Source organism: Anthonomus grandis, chromosome 2 (assembly GCF_022605725.1).
Source record: "Anthonomus grandis grandis chromosome 2, icAntGran1.3, whole genome shotgun sequence".
Taxonomy (NCBI): domain Eukaryota; kingdom Metazoa; phylum Arthropoda; class Insecta; order Coleoptera; family Curculionidae; genus Anthonomus; species Anthonomus grandis.
The window spans coordinates 30,852,979-30,880,915 of record NC_065547.1 but is presented as its reverse complement, the minus strand read 5'-3'; the positions used below and the strand labels follow the sequence as shown (position 1 = coordinate 30,880,915).

Below are 27,937 nucleotides of genomic sequence, written 5' to 3'. Positions count from 1 at the left end.
AAAACTGTATCACTTGAGTGGGTGTTGCCTTGAATACAGGAATATTCCTCTCTACAGAATATTTCCACCAGGACCTATAGGCCGTGTCATACTGTTTTTGTGTTGTGGTAGAAAGGGATTCCACCATGACATCCATGCATTCTTCTGGTACTTTCCTCAGTCGATAAGCCTCTCTGATAATTTCCCTGCAACCAGGGTAAGGTTTGCTATGGGGAATGGTTCCCTAAAAGGAGATGTAATCAAATTACTGTCTGGACCAAGAATTATTGATTCTATAGTAAGGAGCTATAAAAGTAGGATACCATGCCTGACCTGGCCAGTCTGGTACAATTAGAATCCCTTCAGCCCTATCATTAATAATCTTTTTAATAACTCGTAATATTAGTGAGAATGGAGGAAAGGCATAAAAAAATTCCCCCCTCCATGAAACTGTAAAAGAGTCTACTGCACAAGAGGCTGGATCCTTGTTTAAAGATATATATCTTTCACATTTCTTATTGATGATTGAGGCAAACAGGTCAATTGATGGTTTCCCAAACCTTTTAACAATCAACTGAAAGGCAGCTTTGGATAGTTCCCATTCAGTGCCTGGACTTGTTATGCGGGAGCTTTTATCAGCCAAATTATGATCAGTCGAGATATATGAAGCATGAATCCATATATCTTTTTGTTCACACCATTTCCAGATCTTTTGGGCTACTTTATTTAATAAATGGTTTCTTACACTACCCATATGATTTATGTAAAATATTGCTGTGACATTATCTATTCTAAGTAAAACATTACAAGATCTTAATTTAAAAGCAAAACATTTTAGCCCATAATATACTGCGAGGAGCTCTAAAAAATTAATATGGTTCTTTTTCTCTGCCTCGCCCCAAAACCCATGTGTCTCCTCCCCTCCTGAGTAAGCACCCCAGCCAGAACTTGAAGAGTCTGTGTAAATTTCTAAGGAATAAGTATCTTCTCGAATATTTTGCCTAGCCTTTGGAATGTTATCAATCCACCAATTAAGGTCTTCAGCAATAATACTTGGATTAATTTTCATATAGGAATCATAGTTTTGATTTGATACTTTGAGGGCAAATAATATTTCTTTTTCTAAATTTTTAAGATATAGAAGGCCATATTTTAGGGTTGGGAGGGTAGAAACTAATAAACCAATTAAATGGGCAAAAAAACTAATTTTACATAAGGTGAGTGTCTTAAATTTTTTTATCTTCCTAATAATTCTTAACCCTTTCTCAAGAGATAATTCTATAGAAAATTGTCTAGAATCAAGTATAAATCCCAAAAAGCGACATCTTGTTTGTGGCTCTAATGAGCTCTTTTTATCATTAATCAGAAAACCAAGATATTTTAAAAGTTCTAAACATCTAAAAGAATCCTGTCTATTTTGTTCTTTTGTTTTGGACAAAATTAATAGATCATCAAGGTAAATAACACAGCATATGCCCCTTTTATGTAAATATGAGACAACTGGCTTCATAACCTTGGTAAATATATATGGTGCACTAGACAACCCAAATGGAAGACAGTTGAATTCAAAAAGTTTTTCATTAAATTTAAATCTGAGATATTTTTTACTAGATTGATGCATAGGAATTAGGTAGTATGCATCCTTCAAGTCTATGGTTGACATAAACCAATTCCTTTGCATTAATTTTACAGCTGTTCGCCAGTCATCCATTTTAAAATGATTCTTTTTTATATGTACATTTAATCTCTTTAAATTAAGTATGAATCTTTTTTTGCCATTAGGTTTTTTAATCAAAAAAATAGGTGACAAAAATTGTCCTTTAATGCTCTTACATAGGCTAACTGCACCTGAGATTAACATGTCATTGATTACCTGACTTAATTGAGTTTTTTCAATGTTATTAAACCTCTGAGCATATGTTTTTGATGACATTGTGAAATTGCCGTTAAAATCAATTTTGTACCCTTTTATCCAATTTAAAACTAAGGGATTAGGGTCTAAGATGTACCAACGATGTGAAAAAGCCTTGAGACGACCTGCTAAGATACTAACCTTTAATATTTCTGTCTTGCTGGTCTTGTTGGTCTGTGCCTGTAGGTCACATTCTGCTGAGGTTTTTGCCCCTGATGTCTGAACTTCATCGAGGAACGAGACGGGCCTCTCCAGTTTAAATGGTCTGCCTCTTGAACAGCTCTTCTGGGATTTCTTGTTAAACCAGATTTTGTGGCTTTTAAATCTCTACTGTTTTTTTCTAAATCTCTTGCAGTTTTAATTTTATCTGCAAAATCAGAACCAAATAACTTAGAGTCTGGGGTCGTTTTGACCACCACTTGCCGAAGGGAATCATCTAGGGATGGTATGATAACATATCTCGTAGATATTGATACATAATGATGTAAATCAGTTAGTAATTTGCCAGTATCTGATAGTTCAGTTATAATGGCTTTAAGTTGATCATTATTTTCTTGACCTAGGATTTTATTTAACGATGAACCCAAGGCTGCTAAAGAAGCTCCTAACTGAGATTGAATGATAGCTAAATACTTATCTTTTTTTAATGTGTCTTGTGATAGAATTTTTAGAATCTCCTCATTTAGATCTGGGGCTTCTAAGGTTTTTAAATTTTTGGGTACAAGATATTTTTTAGTTAGATCTAGTCTTTCTTGTTTATCTAGGCCGCATTTAATTATGTTAGACCATCTAGAAACCAGGGCTGGGTGTAGTTCAATGCCCTCGCTTATAATGTCATTGGGGTCTGTGCCCAAGCATTCAAGAATGTCATCTTTCAGAGTTAGAAACTGTTCTGTATCCTTGTCTGGGTGGATGACTAGGATCTCCTCTCTATTGTCCACCTCAGGGTCTATTGTTTTGCTGTGCACTTGCACCTGCTCGGTGATCTTGGAAGATCTATGATTAGGTTGGTCCAGCTCACTCGAGTCTAGACGCCTATACCTCTTACGTGGATGGATAGGGGTTCGGGGCTCCTGCTCACTCGAGTCAGGGCTCCGCGAAATCCAGTCGCGTCTTCGAGGACGCGCTGGATGTTCTGAACACGAGTCAGATGATCTAGATCGGCTTCTTTTTGGCCTGCCTCTAGATTTAGTATTTCCACGTGTTGTTTTAAGTATGAATTGCTCAATACGCTTCATACGGGAGTCGAGGTCATGGAAAGCCAGCGCTGACTCCCTTGAATCGGAGCCAGAAACTGACCTGTTTCGGTTCCTTGAACCCTTTCCCATTATGCTGAAAGAAATTAATAACGTTATTACTTAAAATTACAACTTACTCCTCGGATTTGAGCTGAAATTTATTTGTGGAAAAATTCACTTGTTACCACCCAAGCGCCAAAAACGAAAGTGTTGGCTGACAGCCGTGTCGGTAAGTAGGAGACCTGTCAGATAAATTTATCTGACTTTTACACTTGGCGCCACCTAGCACCGGAAGCGGTACTACATAGTGAATAATTGCATAGTAATCTATGAAGAATGAAGCGCCGAAATATAATTAAGACATTTCAAAAGAGAATAATTAAAACTTTTATTTAACCCTGGAATGATACTTGGGGTACATTTGTACCCCATCATTAATCATATCTCAAGTTAAATAGAAGTGGGCGGGGGACCGAACGCCGACGTCTTATTAGTTTCAAGACGCGGCAAGTCAGTTCGCGTGCGACAATTGACATTGGCACATGGTTTTTTCTTTTCGAGATTTGTGATATTTGGGGTTAGCGCGTACCCCAGTGTAGCAGTTTAGGTTAAATATACTCTGTGATTATTGCGCTTCTCAGTAGATTTTGGTGATTATTATTATATGAGTAAGTATCTTTTTTTTGAAAAATATTTCTAAAATATGTCTATAATAGTTTGAAAATATTTTAGTTTTTTTTTAAGTTATTATATTTTTCTTTGATTTTTAAGTTATTATTGATTTTCTTAGGCTGCACGAATAATGGCTGGGCAGAAAAAGTTCTTCGACCTAACAAAGCCTGAAGATGTCGGAGAAATTCATCGCATTCTTCACAGAGAAATCTGATTCAGACAGTTTTTCGGATGACAGCGAGGAGGAAGATGCCGTTATACCTGATTTTAGAGAGAAGCCAGAAGAGGATGAAATACGCGACAATCAAATCAATCTTAATTCTTTTATTGCACCAGAACAGACTCAGTATACCTTTCCATCTGATACAGATTCGGAAGATGACAATATACCATTGGCAGAAATACAGGCGATCAACAGAGATATGATGGAAATTTTACCAGTGCCTACCAAATTAAGGGGTAAAAATGGGTTTATGTGGTGAGGTAAGAAAGGCGCAATTCATCGTACACCAAAACGAAATCTGGTTTTGCATTTACCTGGAAACAAAAACGAAGCAAAACATATAACATCGGGAACTGAAGCTTGGAAATTATGTTTCACTCAAGAAAATCTCGATAAAATTACCCAATATACTAATAACGAGATCCAAGTTCAACGATTGAAATATTTAAATAAGAACGATGACCAAGATACTGATGCACCTGTTATTACGCCAGTAGGTAAGAGACCCTCTTGGACTAAGGATACAAACAGCATTAAACTCCAAGCACTTTTCGGGCTGTTTTATTATGCCGGTGTTATGAAAATGGCCGGAGTTTTGACCAAGGAACTATTTGATAAAGACACAGGAATTCCAATATTCCGTGCTATCATGCCCGAGGCACGTTTCAGGTTTTTGATAAACTGTCTTCGCTTTGATGATAATCAGTCCAGAGCTGAAAGAAAAGAAACTGATAAGCTTGCAGCTTTTCGAGAGGTATTTGAGAGGTCAATCGTTAAAATGAAAAACCTATATACTCCTTCAGAATATATTACAATTGATGAACAATTGGTTGGTTTTAGAGGGCGATGTCCTTTTAAAATGTACATCCCTTTAAAGCCCAATAAATAATTAATCAAAATTGTGTTGTCCTGTGATGCCAAAACACCTTTGCACTTGATGCTGAAATTTATATAGGAAAAGGTTCCACACCAACTGATGTTCCTGTAGGTCAGAATTACTGTAATAAGCTAACCAGTTCTGTCTAAGGAACAAATAGGAACTTGACCATGGATAACTGGTTTACTTCTATTGAGACCGCGAAACATCTTTTGGAGAGGAAAATTACCATTGTTGGTACTATGAGCGGAAATAAAAAAGAAATTCCTGAGTCGTTTTTGGAACTCAAAGAAAGGAATCAAAATTGTGCCATGTTTTGCTACAGTGGACATCTGACACTGTTATCATACTATCCACCCAAGAGTGCTAAAAAAGCAGTAATTATGCTTTCGACAATGTACGAAAAAGGTGATGAGCCATTCACGACCACCAGAAATTATTCAATTTTATAATTCTACAAAAGGAGGAGTGGATACTTTAGACCAGTTGTACCACACTCATTCTACTGGTAGAAAAACATATCGCTGGCCATTATGTCTGTTTTATAATTTGTTGGATATTCTGGGATATAATTCAATGATTCTTTTGCGTGGCTCTGGTGCCGTGAATAAAGAAATTGTAAAGCAGAGGAGAGAATACCTCAAGAAGCTTGCCCTTGACCTGGTCAGACCGCACATGATGAGTCGTTTGGAAGCTCCAACTTTGAGGCGCGAACTCCGTAAAATTATATGTAGGGTCCTCAAGATAACCACTTCAGAAGAAGTACCTACTAGGCTTATAACAACAGTGGGTAGGTGTGTGCTTTGTCCCAGAAGAGAGGATCGAAAATCGAGAGTAAGCTGTGCTGTATGCAAAAAGTTCGTGTGTTTGCAGCATCAAAAAAAAATATGCTCAGTATGTGCCGCATGAACATTTTATTATGGATGTGCGTTAAAAGTGTTCTTAGAGACTCGGTTTAAGTTATTATTTTTCTATAAGTGAATAAATTTTTCGTTTTTCTAAAATACGACGTGTTTTATTTGGGGTACGGTTGTACCTCTGTGTAGCAGATGCAAAGTCGGAAATAAGTGTAGCATTCCAGGGTTAAGAACCATAAAGAAACTTTTAGTTAAACAAGCCTCCATTTTGTTTTCTAACCGGGAACGTCAATACATTTTTCGCCTCTATTAAATGTCACACTCAAATTTAAGCAAAATATGACAAAGGAAGAGGAATTTATGATATTTTTTATTTATGAATTAAGTTTATTCTTCGAAAGCTTAACCTACGTTTTGCTAGCAGAACAATATATAGAGCATAATATAGCAAACGTATTTAACAATATAGTTCCATAAATAAGATTTTTGGTTAATGGCATCTGGCAACAATACACGACCGGCTGAACCTTACCGACTTATTTTCAGTTCCTACTTTTTTTTTGGACAAAGATTTCAGTTGCATAAATAGGATTTTTTGTTCGTCATCTCGCAACTTAGATCTAAAACTCAATACGTACACGTTGTTGACATGTGGCAACAACGCTTTCCTATTTGAACTGGATTTGACGAGACGAGGGAAAAAAGCCAGCCTCTCCTCCCTTTCCTCGTCTAAGATTTAAACTTACTCGATTTAAACTAATGCGAAATCCATTGGGGAAAAAATGTTGCACGAGTGCGAAACCAGGGCAAAATTTACAAGCCATTAGTGTAATTAGTGCAGGTTTGTGTAATCCGTTGGAGCACCAAGGTGGCACTTTTTGCCCTAAGTGCACCCAGTTGACACTAGCTAGCTAGTGTCAACAGGGTAGGTAGTAGGCAAGGAACATGACCTATTAAAAGGTCATGTTCTTTCTTTAGCTCTTTGTTATCATTTGAAAGAGTCTCAACTGTTTTCTGAAGCTTTTCCATCAGAGAACTATTAAAAGACACTGAGTTTTTCAGCTCTTCAAACATTCCCTTTACCGCCCTCATGATGTCAAGGTTAGATGGATTTTGTAGGTCAAACAGGTCTTCAAAGCCGAGTGCATTAGTATGTACCTCCGGGATTTCATATAGCGTGCTTCTTCTGTTTGTCACAGTGCTGTTTCTTCTTATATTCGACGAAAGATCAGCAGCTAAGCAATCAACACATGCCCATTTTTGAGTTGTCTGACGTAGTTTATAGGCGGAGAACTCAGCTGCACTAAGTCAAGAGCAGTCTTTGTGGAACCATCTGGAACACGTTCCAGCACATTGGATCTTATATTGCAACTTAGTTAAGTTACGATTGCACTTGCCGCAACTAATAAATTTCCTTCTGTTAGTCATAATCCTAAGTCCGGAACTGCTCCACGTCTCAAAGTCCAAACTGGGATCGCCGACGTATTAGAGCTTTTAAGTGCTTTAAACGTATTACTTAGGTAATATCAACTCAAAAAACCTCACCAGTTGACTGCGTAGGTGGTAAACTAAAGCTGAGACTTAGTAAAACTCACCCAGTTACAAGAAAAACTAACAAAATTAGGCAAAACACTTGGAGACAAGACATGTCTAGAATTTACTGTTCTTTAAGAATACATAATAAAAAATAGGTATTTCCATTTCAAAAATTAAAGTTGATGGTCGTAACTTGTTTTTGGACCACCCTGTATACATAAAATTATAGTAAGAAAACCCGCAGTTAAAAATAAAAATCGACGTGTCCGAGCGTTTTTTTTTTGAACATAGCCCTGAATTTTAAATGAATTTATTCCGGACTTTTGGCTCTCACTGTATGCGCATAACCAATGTTCAGCCATCTTTGATTTGCCTCGTAGATATTTCTGACAGCTGTTAGACATGACGTCATTCGAGCGCAACCATATGATGACATAACGCCTAAGACATTGTGAGGCAACCGAGTAAGACGCTTACTCGCTAAAATATGGCTTTAGACCCTATTAATTTTACGTCACCCAGTAATGTTTCAGAATTTAAGACGCTTTTAGATTATTAACTGATTGATATTATTTAGAGCACGCCCATCGTTTGATTGCATAGAGATTTGAATACTGATTTTGGCAACCCAAAACTTGAGATAAATATCTCATTTCGTTATCGAGTTATGTCGAATTTAAATTAATCATTTTTGTACCAGGACTGATCGGGAAATTAAAAGATCAAAGGCGAATATCTGGGAAACAATAAAATATTGTATTTGGTATTTATAAAATCAAGAAATTATAATCTATTAACTGAAGGTATCAAAAAAAAGGATAGCATTTTCATATTTAAACAAAAAGTAATTGATCATTTCTGTCTTTTTTAGCTTAATAAAACTGTGTGCGCAGAGCAGAGACGACAAGAAGCGCCTAGAGACTGTCCTCAGCGGCTTGGGCTTACCTTATGGCAAAAACGACACCATCAGTCTGTCAAAGTTCACTTTTGAAGACTTTTTCAAGTTTTACGTGCAACTGACCACCAGGTCGGAGGTCGAGAAGGTTTTCAACGAATTGTAAGTATACAACAAAGAGAAAAGAATTAAAGATAGCTCAATTACTTTACACTTAATGGTCGCGAGTTCGAATCCTGTTGAGATCTACTTTTTTATTTTTGTTAATATTGTCGTGCCCTCTGATCAGGCTCTACATTTAAATTATATTAAATAAAATTTTCTTTTCACCTTTTAGCGTTGGCACAAAGAAATATATGACCGCCGAACAATTCGTGGAATTTCTGAATAAGACTCAACGAGACCCACGACTAAATGAAATTTTGTATCCGTACGCGGACACTGCCCGTGCCCGTGACGTCATCGAGCAGCACGAGCCCAACAAGTACATGGCTCAGAAGGGACAGCTCAGTTTCAATGGATTTCTGCGATACCTGCTTTCTGAGGATAATAATATTATTGCTGCCACCAAAGTGAGTGCCACAAGAAGCTTAAGCCTCTTATAGAGAGCGTGGCGAGTTTGAAATGACCAACAAATAACTTTGAACAATAATCTCAAGGTCAGCGCATCCATTGAGTTTGATTTAAGAAAATGACTTCCACGTTTAAATCACCTTAAAAAGTGACAATTTCAATAAGGTCAAATCCAAGGTCATATGTATTTGTCCGTCAATTACTCTGTAATTTTTGTTGAGGTAGTTTTTTAATATTTCACTCGGATTTATAGACTGGAAAGCAAGTGTCGCAGGTTTAGGACTTCAAATTTTAATCCTATCAGGACGTTAAACTTTTAATCGTTTATAGAATGTTTCAAAAAGTTTTGTGCCAGCTTAAGAGTTTTCAAGATATTTTGATGAAGATTGAGTTCTAGCCTCAATCTAGACAATTTGCTTGATCTTTCACATACTTTTAAGCCTATTAATTTTTTTTTAATATCTTTGATAAAAATTGGGTAAAAATCAGTACTGGGCTATAACGTCAAACTCGATAGTTTGCTTTGTATCTTAATTACTCTAAATGCTTTGAATTTTTTTCTTAAGTAATTCTTAAAAATCTTATACACGGTGTTCCTTAAAGACATGCTAATATTTAAGGGTGTGATTCCTGGATCCATTTTAAGAAAAAAGTTCCTATGAACATATGTCCTAAACATCTTAACTTTTGAGATACAGTGTGTTAAAAAAATTTTTAAAAAAATCAGTTTTTTAATAATGACTTAAACAATATTGTAAACATTTTTATGATATTTGGTACATGTATTCTATGCATCAAGACGCATTTTTTGATGTGCAAAAAATTTTCTCTGCTAGTGGCGTCCCTACAGGTCTTCTATTGAATATTTTTAGTGAAAAAAATACTACGCCACTGCTTTTTCTTAAAATAAAGTAGTATGAATAGTTTAATAAATATGAAAAGTTAAAAAAAAATAAATAATTTAAGAAATACTCATGTTTTTAACGTAACGTTTAAAAAGTAAATGGGAGTAAAAAAGTACCGTAACGCGTCTTTATTTAACGCAAATAAAGTCGAGGAGTCTCCTATTATTGTTTCTTATTGCTCAAAGATTCTGGGTTTTTAGGGAAGTAAAATGGTTTTAATTTTTTTAAGCAACAACCATGCGTCGGACGAAAAAAAACCAAGAGATCAAATTTGCTAAAAAGTGATTGAGGATTTTAAAAATAATTTTTATTTTAAGAAAAAGCAATGGCGTAGTATTTTTTTCACTAAAAATATTCAATAGAAGACCTATAGAAACGCCACTGGTAAATAAAATATATTTTTTGCACATCAGAAAATGCGTCTTGATGCAAAGAATGCATGTACCAAATTTCATAAAAATGTATACAATATTGTTTAAGTTATTGTTAAAAAACTGATTTTTTTTGAAAAGTTTTACACCCTGTATCTCAAAAGTTAAGACGTTTAGGACATATGTTCATAGGAACTTTTTTTCTTAAAATGGGTCCAGGAATCCCCCTTAAATATTAGCACGTCTTTAAGGAACACCCTGTATATCTATTTAATAGTTTTCATGTTCTTGGAATAAAACTGAGTAAAAGTCAAAACTTGCTTGAAACGTCATTCTAGAAATTTGTTTTTCCTTTAAATTTATATTGAATTATGTTAATAGCATTGATTGTTGAATAGCATCACACTTGCTTTAAAAAACTCTTATAAAACTTCACACAAACTGTCAGTTCAACAGGTTATCAGATATTTTGGGTTAAAATTGAGTAAAAATCAATTCTGACCTCTAACGTCAGCCTGAACAATATAATTTTCAAGGTATCTTGGAATAAAATTAAGTAAATGCCAATTATTGCTTGGAAATCGATTCTGGATAGTTTGTTTTAAAACTCAGATGCTTTTAATCCCATGAAATTTTATATTGAATCAAAGTTGAACAACATTAAATTGCTTTTAAAAAACTTTTATAAAGCGTCGGTGTTGGTTTAATAGTTATCAAGACATCTTGGGTTGAAATTGAGTAAGAATCAGTTCTGGCCTATGAAATTAACCTGGACAGTTTGATTTATACATCACTTACTTTTAATTATATGAAATTTGGTCTTTCATAAAAGTTAAAGATAATTAAATTTCCTCTGATAAACTCTAATAATACTTTTATGGTACCCTAACAGTTTTTAAGATATTTGAAATCAAATTTAAAAATCCCTATGCAGGATGTCCCCCGAGGTAAGGAACAAAATTTCATTACGTGTTCTCTAGGTAAATTCATCGAGTCGAAAATATCCTATGAAGATGGGCTCGCAAATGCTTCTATACCAAGATATGTTTTTTTTTAGTTTAATAGTTTTATTGTGCCAAAGGATACAATAATGCCGAAAAACAATTTTATCTAACAAAAAAAAATTGAAAAGTGTGAAGAATGGACTTTTTCCTTAATAAAAAAAATTAATACTACTGAGAAAATAACTGTATACAATAATTGTTCAAAGTGTCAACCCCTACATTGTACGCTTAGTCTAGCTTCTTAAATAACAGGGTGGTTATGACCTAAGTGAAGCGCATATATATATTATTAATTTTACTAAGCAGTTTAGTCCTGATATGTTATTTCGCTGCATACACGAAGTTCTTCATAGGTCCCCTTAAGTAAAAGTCCAAGAGATTTAAGTCTGGTAAGCGGAGGAATCAAGAAACTACGATCCTGCGTCTAGTCCACCGTCCAAGGAAAAAGTTTTTTAAATATTCAGTTGCATTTCTGCTAGTGTGAGGCAGAGTACTGTCATGCTGTAACCACCTTTATTGTCCTTTTTGAATCAAAATATCTTCTAACAACAGAGACAGTTCTTCTCGTATGAACTGAAGGTACATTGCAGATGTCAAACATATAAGGCCCGACGAACTGATGACTAACAAACCACATCAAACATTAACCAAAAAATGGCGTTGGAAATTCGGTTCGATTGTTGCATACAGATTTTTAAGCTACCAACGCTAATAAATTTAAAAAATCCTATCTTGTAAATAAGCATTTGCAGACTGATAGGACATTTTAGACTTGAACTGACCTAGGTAATTAAGAATACGTAGTGAAATGTTGTCCCTTATCTCGCGTGACACCCTGTATAATATATCTATTTATTACAGTTTGAATTGACAGACGACATGGACCAACCTTTGGCACATTATTTTATAAATTCGTCCCACAACACCTACCTGTGCGGACACCAGTTAACCGGGAAAGCCAGTCCGGAAATGTACAGACAATGTTTGTTAGCCGGATGTAGGTTAGTTCGAACGTTCCCGCCCTAATAAACTCGTTTTTATCCCTTCCTGTAACATTCCAGGTGTGTCGAGTTGGATTTCTGGAACGGCCGCACTGAAGAACCGGTAATCGTCCACGGGTACACCTTCGTACCGGAAATTTCCGCCAAGGAGGTACTGGAGGCGATCGCGGAAACCGCCTTCAAAACTTCCGATTATCCGGTTATTTTGTCATTTGAGAACCACTGTAATCCGCGACAACAGGCGAAAATTGCCGGATATTGTCGGGAGATTTTTGGCGACATGTTACTGGAAGCGCCCCTAGATAGTCATCGACTCGAACCGGGTAAAGTATCCGAGTTTTTTAATTATTCCTATGTTGCAGTCTGGTGGACATTTTAGTTACAAGTCTAGTTGAATTTGTCTCCCTATTTTTTTTTGTTTTAGTTTTAAAGTCAAAAAACTTGGAAAAATATGTTTGTTTTGTATAAAGTGTGTTACTTTAATTAAATTAAACAGACTTTAAGTTTAAAACCTTTTAACTAGTTACAATCTGAATATAGAATATTGTAACCCAGTATTTTATATGACTCATAGGAATCACACTTAGAAATTGTAGCGGACACGTCTGTGTTTAGCACACTCTGTCTTTGTTCCTAGAAAGTGTGATAAGGACAACGATGTAGATAGAAATTCTGAACAGAACCACCACGAGCAAATTAAAACTCATTAAAGAACATATTAAATCAATAAGTTTAGAACTTTTGGATCAGAATATTGAAAGAAGAAAACGCTGAATTGAGCTAGAAAGTACGAAAGTTTAATTTGATAGTCTACGGTTTTCCAGAAAAATCAACCGAAGTAGAGGACATTCGGGCCTTCTTGGAAATAGTCAATAGTACCATCAAATTGGATTGTCGTTTTGTAAATATTCACTATATCAAAAGAAGAAAAAGAAGACAGTAAAAAAATAAGAGAATCAAAAGAAGACTCTCAAGAGGCCATTACTCGTGGAATTTATTAGTTATAAACTTAAATAGTATATGAGATTTAAAAAAATGCCGAGAAGTAAATGGTTCTAGTATATTTTTATCGTCAGACCTCACTTCAGTAGAGTATGAGCATTAGAAAACTCTACGAGAAGGATTAAAATTAGCAAGAGAAAATAAGTTCACAGTTGCAATCGCACTTAACCGTACAATAAAATAATGGTATTTTACGAGTTAGGAACTTTTACTATTGATAAATATGGTTGCTGTTAAATTTTTCTAATTTTCAGGTAGTTTATAGTCTGGAATCTTAAGTTAATAAAAAAACGTGCTATTTATTTGTTATGTTAGTTGCCTCAGTTAATGTGGGTTTTTTCTTTTTTTTATTGTTATTATTTTATTTGGACTTAAAGTTTCCTTGAAAAAATTTCAAATTTAGGATAAGGTATTTTATTTTGATATTATAAAATATGTAGGAGATTTTATACAGGATAAAATAGATTTCAGAGCTTTAGAATGGTTTTGTAGTATGGGATAGTGCTTTAAAAACATATATCAGGTCACTAGAAATTGTGCAAAAATGGTTATTGAGGATAATCTTAAAAACGTAATTTTTTCTTCGGACGCATTCTATAAAGAAACTTAAACCTGTAAATTGTTGGTCCTAGGGCTATTAGTTTACACCCGACGCTATTGGCTCAAAAAACACTGAACTGGCTACCTACCAAAAATAAACACCACATTACATTAGGACAGCGCTTCTACTTGTATCTGAGTCCAAAAATTCATTTAGTACTTTCTGCTGCTTTTTTGGGATTCATTATAGATATTTGTTTAAAGCATAATTAAAGGAGTGTGGAAATTCTGAGCCAATCAAGAGAGTATACTGAATAATTTATAGGCTCTAAAAATAAGTAGATGTATAGATGTTTTTTACAAAAATGCCAATAGTAGTATAAATGAACACCCTTATTTATCACTATTTATGCCCGATTTAGACGCAAAACCGTATTTTGAGAGATATCAATAACTACTTTGATCGTTAGACTTCCAAGACTATATTCTTTTTTAGACATCGATTGTTAATTGCACAATATTACAAAATCGTTATTTAAAGGTATTTTAGCACTAGTTTAGCATTAAAATTTCGAATAGCATATGTAAGTTTTTATCGTTATTAGTGTAATAAGTTTGATAGGACCAAATTAAGATTTTGTTTAAACTTTTTTATTTAACCCGTTTGACCCTGAAACTATATTTTTCCGAATTTGTATATTTTTTTCATAAAAACGGTCAATAGAAGGTCCTATAAGTCGAGAAAAAATCATGATTTTTTTTTCAATTTCCAGTTTTGGAAAAAACGGCGATCCTTTTAAAAGGACGGTAAGATAAACGGCTACTATTAGAAAAATAAGTAAAGACCTTAGAACATTGAAAGGCCTTTCAATGTTCTAAGGTAAAGACTTAAAAATATGTTTATATATCTTACAAAATGCTTAGCAAAATACTTAAAACTTAAACTTAAAAACTAATTTGTATGATTGTCCACAAAACAGTTTTTTGGGTGAAGACCAACTTCACATTTTTAGCACACAAAATTTGCTTTTTTGTGGCACACAGCACATTTCCGCTGACTCTCGTGATATGTAACTAAATGATCTAGTCTATCGTAACGTGAGAATTGGAATGCAGTTTTTGGCAATTTCGAAGGTCCTCTCTTAGTTGTTTTCCTGTACGTTTCAAGCAGCTGTGTCCCTAGGTCCCTTCTAAACTGAAGTTGGTCAAGAGTATCACCATTATTCCTATGGAGTTGCCACGAGTTTTGTGAGGCCATGTCTACACAGTGGGAAAATAACGGAAAATACCACTTTTTACCTCGTACTGAAACTATATTGGCTTATGTTTTGGTCACTACGGTCTACACCTCCCATATTTTCGTTGTATGCCTTGATCAATTGAGGCTGATCTATATAAACATGCTTTTTTTCAGCCTGTGAAAATCGTTTGACCTTATTTACTGGCAAAACTGAACATGCATTGGTGGCTAAAGTAACAACGCTGTTGTCATTCCATTTGCATAATCCGATTTCATTATCGGCAACACCCCATTCAAATGTACCTCGTGTCTTTTCCTTCAGAACTGCCGCATTGCTAAATGGAGATTGTGGGATCCGGTTTTCACGTATAGTACCAGTTTCCTTGATATTCCTCAATTTTAACTCCTTTAGAAGTGACAAAGATGTGAAAAATTGTCAAAAAATATGTGAAAGGGCTGGTAAGGCATTTTCTGTAAAACATCTGCATATTGGAGAACAACTGACGCTCCCAAACCCAGGTGTTTATATTTGTCCGGAATTGTTATCGACGCACCTTGGTAGGGATCAAAATAAACAATGTATCCAAGGCGTAGGGTACCTACCCAAAATTTATACCCACCTTATAGGCTTGCCTCGAATAAATTGCTTACCGCTATGTCTCCTAAAATACGGTATCATGGCCTCATCAAGGCTGTGATTCTTTTCAACTGGGGCATAATCAAAAAAACTTTTATTTAGGCTCTTGAAAAGAGGACGCAGTTTAGAGTACTTGTCTTTTTTATCAAGGGAAGTATTATCACTGCAATGAAGATTACTCATTATGAATTGAAATCTATCTCTGGAAATAGCGGCTAATATAAGTTTATTCTGGGTATCGTTGCAATTTTGCCAATACATATGTCGCCTTAGAACAGTGACAAGTAACACCCCTATGAAGCAGTACATCTCGTCTACAGTAACGTTACCGGGGCGGTTTTTTTACTGTGCATAAATATTGGTAAAATTGATAATTTCTCCTACCAAGTTCTCATCAAAGAACAGCTTGAAAATATTTCCAGGGGAACGATTGCTTTGTGCAGTTTGAACTGATTGCCATTGCAGAAAAGTAGACTCTAAATCTTTATTGAGAGTATAGTCAAACGTCTTTATGTGTTTAGGTCGCAAACAAAAGTGCACAGTGGTAGATCGTCATCACTGTCCCAGTCGTCTTTACCTTCTACGTCAAATTCAATTTCCGCCGGGGCCCTTAGTTGCACTCCGGGTAAATTATTTGGTACTACATCGTCTTCAGCACCAGAATCTTCATCGGTATCGCAGTTTTCGTTGGCATTTTCGGGTGGAAAAATTGTAATGCCTGTAGGAATGTCCGACGTAGAGTCATTCTCCAATTCCTCTAAGATTTCTGCCAGGGTTAGTGGCTTTTTCCAATACCTGTAAAAAACCACATAGTAGTATATAATCCTACCGTCCTTTTAAAAGGACTCGTTTAATTGAACGCTCCTGGATTAATCAAGAAGTGTGAAACATAACCACAAATATATAAAAAGGTCAGTATGTTATGTTATTTGTTAAAAACAATCAAAACAAGAACGAAAAAATAAACGAGTTTTAACATATCTTACCTTGAGTCACTCATTGCAAAATCACCAGAAACACAGCGTGTTTTATTCGTCACTATCGATTCAAAAATTACCAAAATCCTAACGATCGCGATTGACCTTGTTTAAGATGTTAACTAAATATAATGTGACACTGGCGACATCTTCAAACCGTCAGCTGAATCAGAAAAATACAGGTTTCTTTTTGAAATCCTTTTAAAAGGACGGTAGGCGTAAATGGGTTAAAAAAAACTACTTCGTATAAATGATTACTCTGTATATTCGTAAACCCCTGACAAGGCTAATCTTTTGTGGGTTATTTGTTTATTTAAACATTTTAATTTTAGGCTTTATATTTGGTTGTATAAGCCTATGTTTGGTTGGTTTTTTAGTCCAAGATGTTATTCTGTTTTCTTTGCCAATTTGTAAGAAAACTAGTAAAATTTAGAAAATGTAGTTAAATTTATCGGAAAATATCTATAAAATTTTTATTGACAAGTAATGTTATTGATAAATGTCAAAAGTCTGTCTATTACCTCATATGTGAATGAGACTGGAAATCCATAAGATGGCTTGTGACGTCACGTACTATATATTGGCAATGTTGGCAACATCTTAGATTGACCGCTATTTAATTTAAAATTAGGGAAAAAAGAGTACTATGGGCTTATACTATGGGTAATATGGAGATAGGCAGATAGGCTTATTTTAATTTAAAGATCTTATGAAAACGGTAAATGTTATCGAAAATCTAATATTACCGTTAAAATTATTGGAAAAAATTAGCTAAAAATGGATACTATGCCGATGATTTTGCTTTAATTTTTTCCAAAATGATCAAGTCTTGGGAAAAATAAATGCTATCAAAAATCTAGTTATAACATTAATTTGTTTCAAAAAATTTGGTGAAAATGAGTATTATGTGGATGGATTTATTTTAACTTTTACGAAGTTTACAAATCTTGGGAAAACGATGTTTGCTCTTAAAAGTCAAACTTTACCATCAAATCAGTTGGAAAAATTATCTGAAAGTGAGTACCATGTCGATGTGTTTAATTAAATTTTTAGTAAATTTACAGATTTAAAAAAAATGGTACAAGCTATCAAAAATATAATTTTACCATTAAATTAGTTTGAAAAAATTAGTTGTTACTACAGAGGTATGGGGTGCCCCAGGACTGCGTTTTGGATCCGCTCCTTTTTCTTATTTATATAAATGACTTACCATCATATTTGTGGCCCTTTGCTTATTCACTATTTGCAGATGACACAAACATGGATTGTAAGGGAAAACCTAAGCCTGATTTGAATTCTGCAATTTTATTAGCCAATGAGCGGGCCCTACATTGGTTTTGTGCAAATAATCTGCTTTTAAATGGTGCCAAAACTGAAAAACTTAATGTTAGTACTGAGCATTAATAGTAATTGTGTCTTGGGAATAAACATTGATTCTGGATTGAGCCGGAGCCCGCATATCGATGCTCCCTCTAAAAGTCTCTGCAATATTTGCGATACGAACTTTGAAAGAGACTTTAAATATAGCAGCATTGAAGGTGACTTATTTTGCGTTATTTTACTCGAAATTGTTATATGGTATTATCCTCTACTGTGGTTCTTCTGGCGCATTGAAAATTTTTCGTATGCAAAAAAAAGCTGTACGAATTATGACATACTTGGGACCATTAAAGTCATGCCGTAACATCTTTTTCTTCTTGGGAATAATGACATTGCCTTCAGCATTCATTTTTTATACATTGTTGGAGGTTCATGCAAATCGTTCCAATTACGCAACTGGTTCATCATCTGGAATTTCCACCGGCAGATCTGACAATTTAAGAATGCCACATTATAGGTTAACTAAAAGCATTAAAAATAGTTCAAATGTCAATCTCTATAATAAGTTGCCTAATGAGATAAAACGCCGTCTCAATGCAGGGCCTTATGCTGAGAGCCCTGCGTATGGTGGACATATGGTGCCTCTCGGGGGGGGTCTCAGGATTAACCCCAAAAAAGCAGAGCTTCTACTATTCACGAGGAGACGTAACTTTGGCACGCCCCCTGTTATATCTCTAGGTGGCGTGCAGCTGCATTACTCCAGGGCAGTTCGATTTCTGGGAATCAAGTTGGATCCCAAACTCTCCTGGCACGATCATGCAGACACCAGAATAAAGAAGGCCACCTGCGCGCTATGGGCCTGCAGGCGGGCTTTCGGCAATACCTGGGGTCTGTCTCCTAAGATCCTCCACTGGATCTACTCACGCATTGTGAGACCTCTTCTCACATACGGGGCTATCGTTTGGTGGCCATGTACGGAGAAAGCGAAAATTCGTGCTCAACTGGACAGAGTCCAACGTCTTACATGTCTCAGCATAACGGGTTCCATGCGGACGGCGCCAGCTAGAGCGCTTGAGACTCTGCTGAGCCTTTCACCTCTGAACCTCGTTGTGCAATTCGAGGCAATGAAGACTGCGTACAGGCTATACGTCCTCGGCGAACTACGTGCCGGTCACGCAAAAATTTGGTCACGGGCCATACAGGAATGTCCTCTCCTTCTGATGGGCAGTGACTGCATGGCTCCAGTGACTGTGGACTGCGAGGGATTCGTGACGCACATTGCAGGCAGAGAGGAGTGGCAGCATTCCAACAGACCTGCATTGCCTAATAGGGGGACCATCTGGTACACAGATGGCTCCAGAATAAATAACAGAGCTGGATCAGGGCTTATTGGTGGGATCCCACATACCAGTAGGGCATACTCGCTGGGGGAGCACGCCACTGTCTTCCAGGCCGAAGTATTCGCTGTATTAAAATGCGGACAGAAAATCCTAAGCTGCGGACACCGCAATACAGTCGTATCAATATGCTCGGACAGCAGAGCTGCCATTAAGGCTATCACGGCCGCAAAGGTGAGCTCCAAGTTTGTACTAGAGTGCATAAAAGTCCTGAAAAAACTGGTACAGGTTGGATGCAGGGTCCAGCTCGTCTGGATACCTGCAGGTAATGAGGAAGCGGACTCTCTTGCCAGACTGGGATCCGCGAATGTGCCGATGGCGCCAAAACCCATAGTTGGTATCGCCAAATGCGTTGCGGTCGCGTCAATGAAGGGTCTGCTGGACAAGTGGACCCACCGAAGATGGACTGAGTGCCCTGGTATGAGACAGGCCAAAGCGCACATAGGTGGGCCCTCTGCCTGTCTCACCAAAAATCTACTACGCCTAAAAAGACGCGAAATTCGGCTAGTGACAAGTCTTTTAACCGGTCACTGGCACTTAAGAAGCCATCTCTATACTATCGGTACTACGGACAACCCGAAATGCCGATGGTGCTGTGAGGAGAATGAAAGCGTTGACCATGTAGTCGGGGAGTGCCCAGCACTCACACGCGCCAGGTTCAAATACTTGGGTAACACTTTCAGTGTACCGAACGACTTTAAGTCCTTCAGACCAGAGAGCCTTATCGGTTTCTCTAAGGATGTTGGGCTCTGGTAACCCCCGGTGGGCCATGACGGATCAGGAGACCTATATGCACAACTGCCTTGGCAGCCCACTGTTTCGTCAATTCAATGAGATAAAATTGCTAGAGAACCAAATCTTCAAAAGGACCGTCAAGCGCATTTTAATTACCAACTCATTTTATTCAACTAATGAGTTTATGAGTCATAGTTTTTAACAAGAGTGTCAACATATTTATTGTGTCACCTGTTCGAATATTGTGTGTCGTATAATGTTTTATATTTACTTAAAATTTCCTTTGTTCTCTGTATTTTTTTAACTTTTGACTTGCTACAAATACTTTTTATAACGTAGTTAAATAAATAAACCTAAACCTAATTATGAAAGAATTTTTTCTCAACATTCCAGGTGCCTCACTGCCTCCTCCTTCCTTACTAAAACGCAAAATAATTATAAAAAACAAAAAGAAACACCATCACCACCACAAACGGCCTCCAGCCGCCGTCGAAGCCCCGCAACACCCTCCGGAGGCCCAGGGCTCCATAGATCTGACCGGCAATGGGGAGGCTCCTCTACCTCACCATCCTCCCCCATTACAAACCAGACAGGTATAACAAAATTCAACTAAAAAAAAAGAAAACAGCAAATTTTGCATGTAAACTTTCAGGGTTCCAAAGAGTCTACAGGAACAGAAGACGAAGAATCGAGTACAGACGACGAAGTGGAGCATATCGAAGGGGAGGCTCCGATTAATAAAAGCACAGAGGGAGGCTCCTCGGAACCGAACAAACAGAGCACGGAAACCGAGGCGGGGTCGGAAATTTCCGCTTTAGTTAACTACGTGCAACCGGTGCACTTTTCTAGTTTCGAAAATGCCAAAAGTATAATAATTCTTACTTTTTTTTTTGTTTTCACTTAAAATTCTTCGTTTTAGAAAAGAAACGTTGCTATGAAATGTCCTCGTTCGATGAACGTCAAGCCACCGCTCTCCTGAAGGAGTATCCAATACAATTTGTTAATTATAATAAACATCAATTGAGCAGAGTTTATCCGGTTGGAACAAGGTAAATATGTGCCCTAATTTTATGCCTCAATATGCCAAATGAGCACTAACATTTAAAAACTACTAACATTTGAAACTAACCCCGATATTTAAAAATATAAGAGCTTTTTGTGATATTAAGAAAGTCTCTCTCAAATGTAGATATTTTGGTCCTTAAATCAGAAATTTCTGCATGGTTTTTGCGAAAAAAGTGTAATTACTAAATTTGTAGATTGGTAATTTTATATCAAAACTATTAGTTACTTGTTTTTCATCATTCTATTATTTTCTGAGAAAATTGACTTTAAAGATGAGGATTGCAAGAATTAAATAATTTTGACCAGTAATGAACATTTTGGTTATATGACTCGGAAGCCACTGGTTCCAGCAAAAAAGTATAATAACTAATAAAGTTCTAAAATGGGATTTTTTTTAAGATATATTAATAACTTTTTTTTCATAATTCTAATAGTTTACGAAAAAAAAAATTATTTTTAAAGTGAGCATTGCAAGAACTGGATAATTTTGCCCAGTAATGCATATTTTGGTTCATAATGCTAGAACCAGTGGTTTTAGCATTATGGACCAAAAACCTAAAACCAAACAAAGTGTAATAACTAAAAGTTGTAGATTGGCAATTTTTATTTAAAAAATATTACTTACTTTTTTGTCATAATTCTAATATTTTCTGGCTTGATCCTAAAGATGAGGATTGTAAGAAAAAAGTTGCAGCTTAGCAGTTTTTGTATAAAATATTAGATACTTTTTCTCATAATTCTAATATTTTTCGAGAAATTTTATTATTAAAGAGTAGTACAACTGAGTATTTCAAGAAATGAATAGTTTTGCTTATTAAATGCTATTTTGGTTCATAACTCAGGAACTACACTGGTTTTACAGAATAAAGTGTAATACCTAATCTTAGTTCGTAGTTTTAATAGTATCTTAAAAAAAAATCACGTGTACTTCGGCTGTTTAGAAAATCTACAGGAACATTTCGAGACGAGAATCCAAGGACATTTGACTGTGATAATTTTACATTCTTGGAACATCCTTCAATGACGCCTTCAAATACATTCAGATTTTACCAAAAAAAAAAAACCTTCCGTAATAGGCATTTAATTTACGATCGAATAGCATAAAGAAATTCCAAGAATAGTTGAAACAAATCCGCTTCTGCTGTTACGAATATCTCCAGGAAAATCCTTCTAAGACATCTAGAAAACAGCATGTGTCATCAAATAACAATTAGCTTATTTAAATATTATCAGAAGTCGTCATGTGTTGGTTTGCTCCTCATCGTAGAAATCGGATTATTCAATTTGTAACTACCTGAAATCTAAATACCACAATAACAGATACTCAAGATAACAGGGTTCATTAATATTGCGAGAAAATTCAGGTGTTTCCTTGCTTAAAAATAATAAAAAAGTCCTTATTAACCTATGTCCGCAAATTATTAATTTCTAAGATACAGGGTGTTACAGTTTTATTTTTATTTTTGTTTTTTCTTAATAATTTTGGTAGTTATGTAGATATTTGAACGAAAATTGGCATCTGGGGATTTTTTGATATGGTAAATTCAAATTTAATGTTACAAGGGTTCGCATTTGTAGAGGTGAAGCTACATACACGGTTTTTTATACTTTAAAAGTGTCATAATATCTTTTTTATGGTTGCTTAAATTATTTTTTTAATAAAAAAGTAGATTTATCTATTATTTTTACGGAAAAAAGGTATCTTGGTCGAAATCGCTACAACCTACTGTTTTCGAGATATTTAGACTTAACATAATAAATGCATTACATTTTAAAAGTCACAATAATTTTTTTTTTTTTAAGTTGTGTAAAAAAAAATTATGTTGTGTATAACAAATCCCTACAGGCGACAGAAATACTAAAAAAAAATATGTATGAGAAGGCCTTTAACGTACATACATTTAGTACCCATTTATCCATTATACCGAACGGGTTTAATAATTTTTCAACTATTAATTTTTTGCAATGGTTTACACAAATAGTGAGATGTGCGATAAGCATTTTGTTTATGGTTTGGCCAACGGCAATTCATTAGCCGCCAGGCGTCTTTATGAGGAGAAATATCCTCATCGTGTTATCCCGCATCATACGATATTTGCCCGTCTCCATCAACGCCTTTGTGACACTGGAAGTTTTCAACAAACTACTGGTAACATGAGACCGCGCACAGCAGCAACTCCACGAGTAGAAGAAAATGTGCTTCATGAAATTGAGAAAATCCTGCAACAAGCACTAGAAAGATTGCTTTACTGAAATGTAAGTCCTCCTACGGTTTTCATAATTTTAAAGAATAACTTTTTATACCCTTATCATATCCAGCGGGTAGAAGCACTATTACCGACTGATTTTCCGTTAAGACTAAATTTTTGCCGTTGGATGCAACAAAAAATTGGCGAAGACCCCCCAGTTTTTAAGACAAATATTCACGGATGAAGCAAATTTTTCCAGAGAAGCCATAATGAACTTTCACAATAATCACCTATGGGCGGATGAGAATCCACATGCAATTTTAGAAGGCCGTCATCAACATTAATTTTCTCTTTACATATGGGTTGGAATTGTTGCAGACCATTTGATAGGCCCATTCTTTTTGCCATTGAGGCTTACTGGAGATGTTTATCGTCATTTCCTCGAACACGAATTGCCCATACTTTTAGAGAATGTTCCATTGCAGTTAAGATTGCAAATGTACTTCATGCACGATGGAGCCCCAGCTCATTTCAGTTTAGTTGCACGTAAATATTTAAAAACAGTGTATCCGAATCTTTGGATAGGCCGAGGAGGAACTGAATCTTGGCCTCCCAGATCTCCAGACCTTAATTCCTTGGACTTTTTTGCTTTGGGGTCACCTTAAACATTTGGTTTATACAACCCCAGTAGATACTGTGGAAGAATTACGAAATCGCATTATCTCATCCTGTGAAACAATTAAACACACACCCGGAATATTTGAACGAGTTCGCCAATCGATGCGTCGTAGAATAGACGCCTGTATTGCAGTTAGGGGTTCATATTTTGAACAACTGTTATAACTTATGTTCCACTAAGTGGCTTTTTCAAAAGTAGATATTTATCGTAAGAACTTAAAGGTAATTTTTTTTCACTAAATAAAAAATATTTTGTAACAAAAAAATATTAAATAAAACTAATATAAGTTTCAAAAGAGCATTGAATAGTGAATAAAAACTCCAGATTCCATATTTAAAGCTGATGATATTTCGAATCTAAAACGTTGAAATGTAATGCATTTATTATTTTAATTCCAAAAATCTCGAAAACGCTGGCTCGTAGCGACTTTGACCAACATATATTTTTTACGTGAAAATGATAGATATGAAAATGTAACGCCCTCTACAAGTGAGAACCCTCGTAACCTGAAATTTGAATTTACCATATCAAAAAACCCCAAGATGCCAATTTTCGTTTAAATATCTGCATAACTTAAATTATTATAATGTTGGTATTAACAAAAAATAAAAAAATAAATAAAACTTTACACCCTGTATCTTAGAAATTAAGCATTTGCGACATTCAAGCCATTTCAGGAATATACAGGATGTCCCAAATTGCAGTCTCCAAATAACTGCATTCAGAATAAGCGTTAATTTTTTTTATAAACATAAATTAAAATGCTTTATTTTCTAAATACAGGGTGTTAAAATTTTAAAAAGAATTATTTTAATTATAACTTTTTTATTACAAAAATAGTTTTATTAAATTTGGAACACGTCTTTGGGGTAGCAAAAGGCACCTTTTGATCTGAAAGATATTTTAAAATAGGATATAAATGGATTTCGAGTAAAAAATTGAAACCATATCCTGCAGGCTCTCAGTTTACATGGCAATGATGACTTTAGCAAAAGATTACCGCACTACCTAGAGAAACATATTACTTCATCACACATCATATTTATGATCCTGAGACAGAACTCTCTTTAAAAACGATTGATTCATTGATTAAGTCCTTGCATTGGAGAAGAAGCCTCGGTGCACACCGAGGCAAAAATGCTTAAATATCCAAATGATTATTGGTATAGTTTTACTTAGGAAGTCTAAATTATGAAGAATTCCTTTCAACTTTCAACTCTATTCAAAGGCCAAAATCATTTGTAAGAAAAAGAAAATTGAAGGTTAAATACTCTTAGCACCAACATGCGAAACTGTCTTACATAAGGTTTATGATGGATTCCTGGAATTTCACTGACTGTTCCCAGACAATAAAGGAAAATCCAATGAAGAATCCTTGTCTCATGGATTTCACTGACATGAACCTGAATGAAAATTAATTTCTGTAGTCTCACCTAGAGTTATTAGAGGCCAAAGAACTTGGAAATTGCAATACCTCATCTAGGTTTTACGTCTTGGGCTAGGTCTAAAGAGCTTGAACTTCTCAAAGGAAATTCTAACTGATATTCATGGGCAACCAGATTATGAAAGGTAATCTAGGAAACTCAGAGTTCGCTCTCAAATAAGAACTGATTAATGAATGAATTATTATGTCTATTGCAGGTGTATACTGATATTAACCAGAAGTTTACGTAACCTAATGGATTTCTGGAATAGAGTTATTAGAGACCAAAGAGCTTAGAAATACTATTTAGTCATACTGGTTTCACGGATTAAGAATTTTTTTGTTTCTTGAAATTTTAACAATAATATACATACGTATATAAGGAAAATTAAGACTTATTCTGAACACAGTATACTCAGTTAAAGTTTGGATACTGCAATTCAGGACATTCTGTATATGTTTTAAAATGTAGCTCAAAATGTCGATTGGTTTATTTCAATTTAAAAAAAACGAAAATTTTTATGAAAAAAATATAATTTTTAGAAAGTCAATAAATATTTCATTTCATTGAAATAATACTATATCGTGGGTTTATTTTAATTTTAATGAAAATATGTTTGATTTTGACCAAGCTGTTGATCACATTTAAAATCTGAGTTTACTATTGAATTATTTGGGCAAAAGTAGATAAAATGTGTATGGCTGTAGATAAAAATTGGATTTTGAGAAATCCGTTGCTTCGGCTAAAATAATAATTTTACCATTGAATGAATGAGGCAAAAGTAGTTGAAAATAAGTAGCATATCTATAGGTTTATTTTGATATTCAAGAAAAATGTTGGATTCTGGCCAAACTGTTGGTGGTATCAAAAATCTGATTTTACCATTGAATTAGTTGAATAAAACTAACTGAAAATTAGTATTATGACTTTAGTTCATTTTAAGAAAAATTGTATAAACTTAAAAATTCATTTTGCGTTTAAATTAGTTGAAAAAAAAGCTTAATATCAATGCAGAAAATTAATTAATTTTAGAAAATCACTAATATGTTTATTGCTAATTAATTTGCACTCATTTTAAGCGTTAATAATAAAATCCATCTTGAATGTAATCAAAATAACGTCCCTGGAATTGATTGTCATAACGAATGTATTCTGGAATTAATTTAGGTTAGGTATAGAGAAATCTGTAATTTTCAATTGTTTAAAGAAATACAAGAGGATATATACTTATCCTATAAAGAAGTTGCCTAAGAATATCGTTCAAAATTTACAAGGAAATTTCTGAAATATCCTTGTATAGCCTGTATCATTAAATAAAAATCCCTGGAATATTTCATTTAAATATTCTAGAAATGTCCCGGAATGCTCCTTTATTTATAACGAAAATTAGAAAAAGTACTAGAAAACATAAAAATTCATCATTAATTCCATAACTATTGCTTTAGTTTTTAAAATTAAACTCTCTTAATTTCCTATTTTCCTAGATTAGCTTATTTTTAAATAAAATATTTCTAGCATAACATTTATATAAAATTCGTGGGATATTCACGACGACTACGTCAAATTATCACTTATTTGGGACATACATTTTAATTAATTAACGCCGTTAAAAAGACGTACAATAACTCTTTTTGAACTAAATTTCAGATTTGATTCATCGAACTTCATGCCACAAGTCTTCTGGAACGCCGGTTGCCAACTGGTCGCTCTCAATTATCAAACGTTAGATCTGGCGATGCAGCTCAATTTGGGCATTTTCGAATACAACTTCCGGTCCGGTTATTTACTCAAACCGGAATTTATGAGGAGAACTGATCGAAGGTTTTACCCGTTTGCCGAGTCCACCGTGGACGGTATCGTAGCCGGAACCGTCAAGATTCAAGTTATTTCCGGTCAATTTTTGACTGATAAGAGGGTGGGGACTTATGTGGAGGTGGAGATGTACGGGTTACCGGCTGATACTGTTAGAAAACGATTTAAGACTAAGGTAAACTTGAGGAAAATTTTATTTAGTTATGTTGGATAGGCATATGTTCTTTTGCTGTATTGTTTTTCTAATTCTTTTGGGTGTGAATTAAAAAGTAAGAAGTTATGGTATTACATATATTAGAAAACGAGTATTCTCTCAAGAAAGCTTTATAGCTTTTTCCAACTATCTCTTCGCTAAGAAAAATAGATACGAGTTTATGCTGGGTAGTACCACAACCAGTTAAAGTTACCTTTGTTTATTTTATTTATTTAATAATATACGGGATACTCCTTTAAAATAAGTTTTTATCTTAATATGTGTTCAAGTCTATAAAAGTAACTATTATCTAATTAAACTAATTATAATTATCTAAAAACATCGAAAATAGCAAATAAAACAATAACAAGATAAACGCATAAAGTATACACAAACAAAACTTAATATAAATTAGAGTCTGTTATATTCTTTATCTAACGGACCATATTTCTTCTTAAAAACTTGCAGTGAGCTTCTAACAATTTCAAGTGTCATCTTATTAATGGCATGTTAGAGCCATAATTTATGTGATGCTATTCGGTCTTAAATATGTCATAGTTCCTGAGGGTACAAGGGGGAATTTTAAGATCAATATTGTTAAGTAGAGACGGAATATTTACAATTTCAAGATTTTAAGTGATGCAAATGTTATGCATTTTTCTTGTGGATGATAATGAGTATATT

The 27,937-nt window shown here is 34.9% G+C and overlaps 2 protein-coding genes across 3 annotated transcripts in view; one reads left to right on the top strand and one right to left on the bottom strand.

Annotated features, from left to right (window-relative positions):
* LOC126748057 (1-phosphatidylinositol 4,5-bisphosphate phosphodiesterase classes I and II) overlaps positions 1 to 27,937 on the top strand; it is an 87,398-nt gene that overhangs the window by 46,770 nt on the left and 12,691 nt on the right. For both annotated transcript variants that reach the window (XM_050457034.1, XM_050457046.1), the window contains exons 4-11: positions 8,166 to 8,351; positions 8,527 to 8,761; positions 11,904 to 12,043; positions 12,104 to 12,366; positions 20,285 to 20,484; positions 20,544 to 20,757; positions 20,811 to 20,940; positions 26,896 to 27,235. In XM_050457034.1, coding sequence (XP_050312991.1) covers positions 8,166 to 8,351; positions 8,527 to 8,761; positions 11,904 to 12,043; positions 12,104 to 12,366; positions 20,285 to 20,484; positions 20,544 to 20,757; positions 20,811 to 20,940; positions 26,896 to 27,235 — 1,708 coding nt within the window. The remainder of the gene's footprint in view (positions 1 to 8,165; positions 8,352 to 8,526; positions 8,762 to 11,903; positions 12,044 to 12,103; positions 12,367 to 20,284; positions 20,485 to 20,543; positions 20,758 to 20,810; positions 20,941 to 26,895; positions 27,236 to 27,937) is intronic.
* LOC126748058 (uncharacterized) lies at positions 86 to 3,219 on the bottom strand. The gene is made up of 2 exons (XM_050457056.1): positions 2,033 to 3,219; positions 86 to 223 (listed from the first exon to the last, which is right to left on the bottom strand). Exon 1 carries the CDS (start codon positions 3,217 to 3,219, stop codon positions 2,035 to 2,037), a length of 1,185 nt encoding a protein of 394 aa, XP_050313013.1. The 3' UTR covers positions 86 to 223; positions 2,033 to 2,034.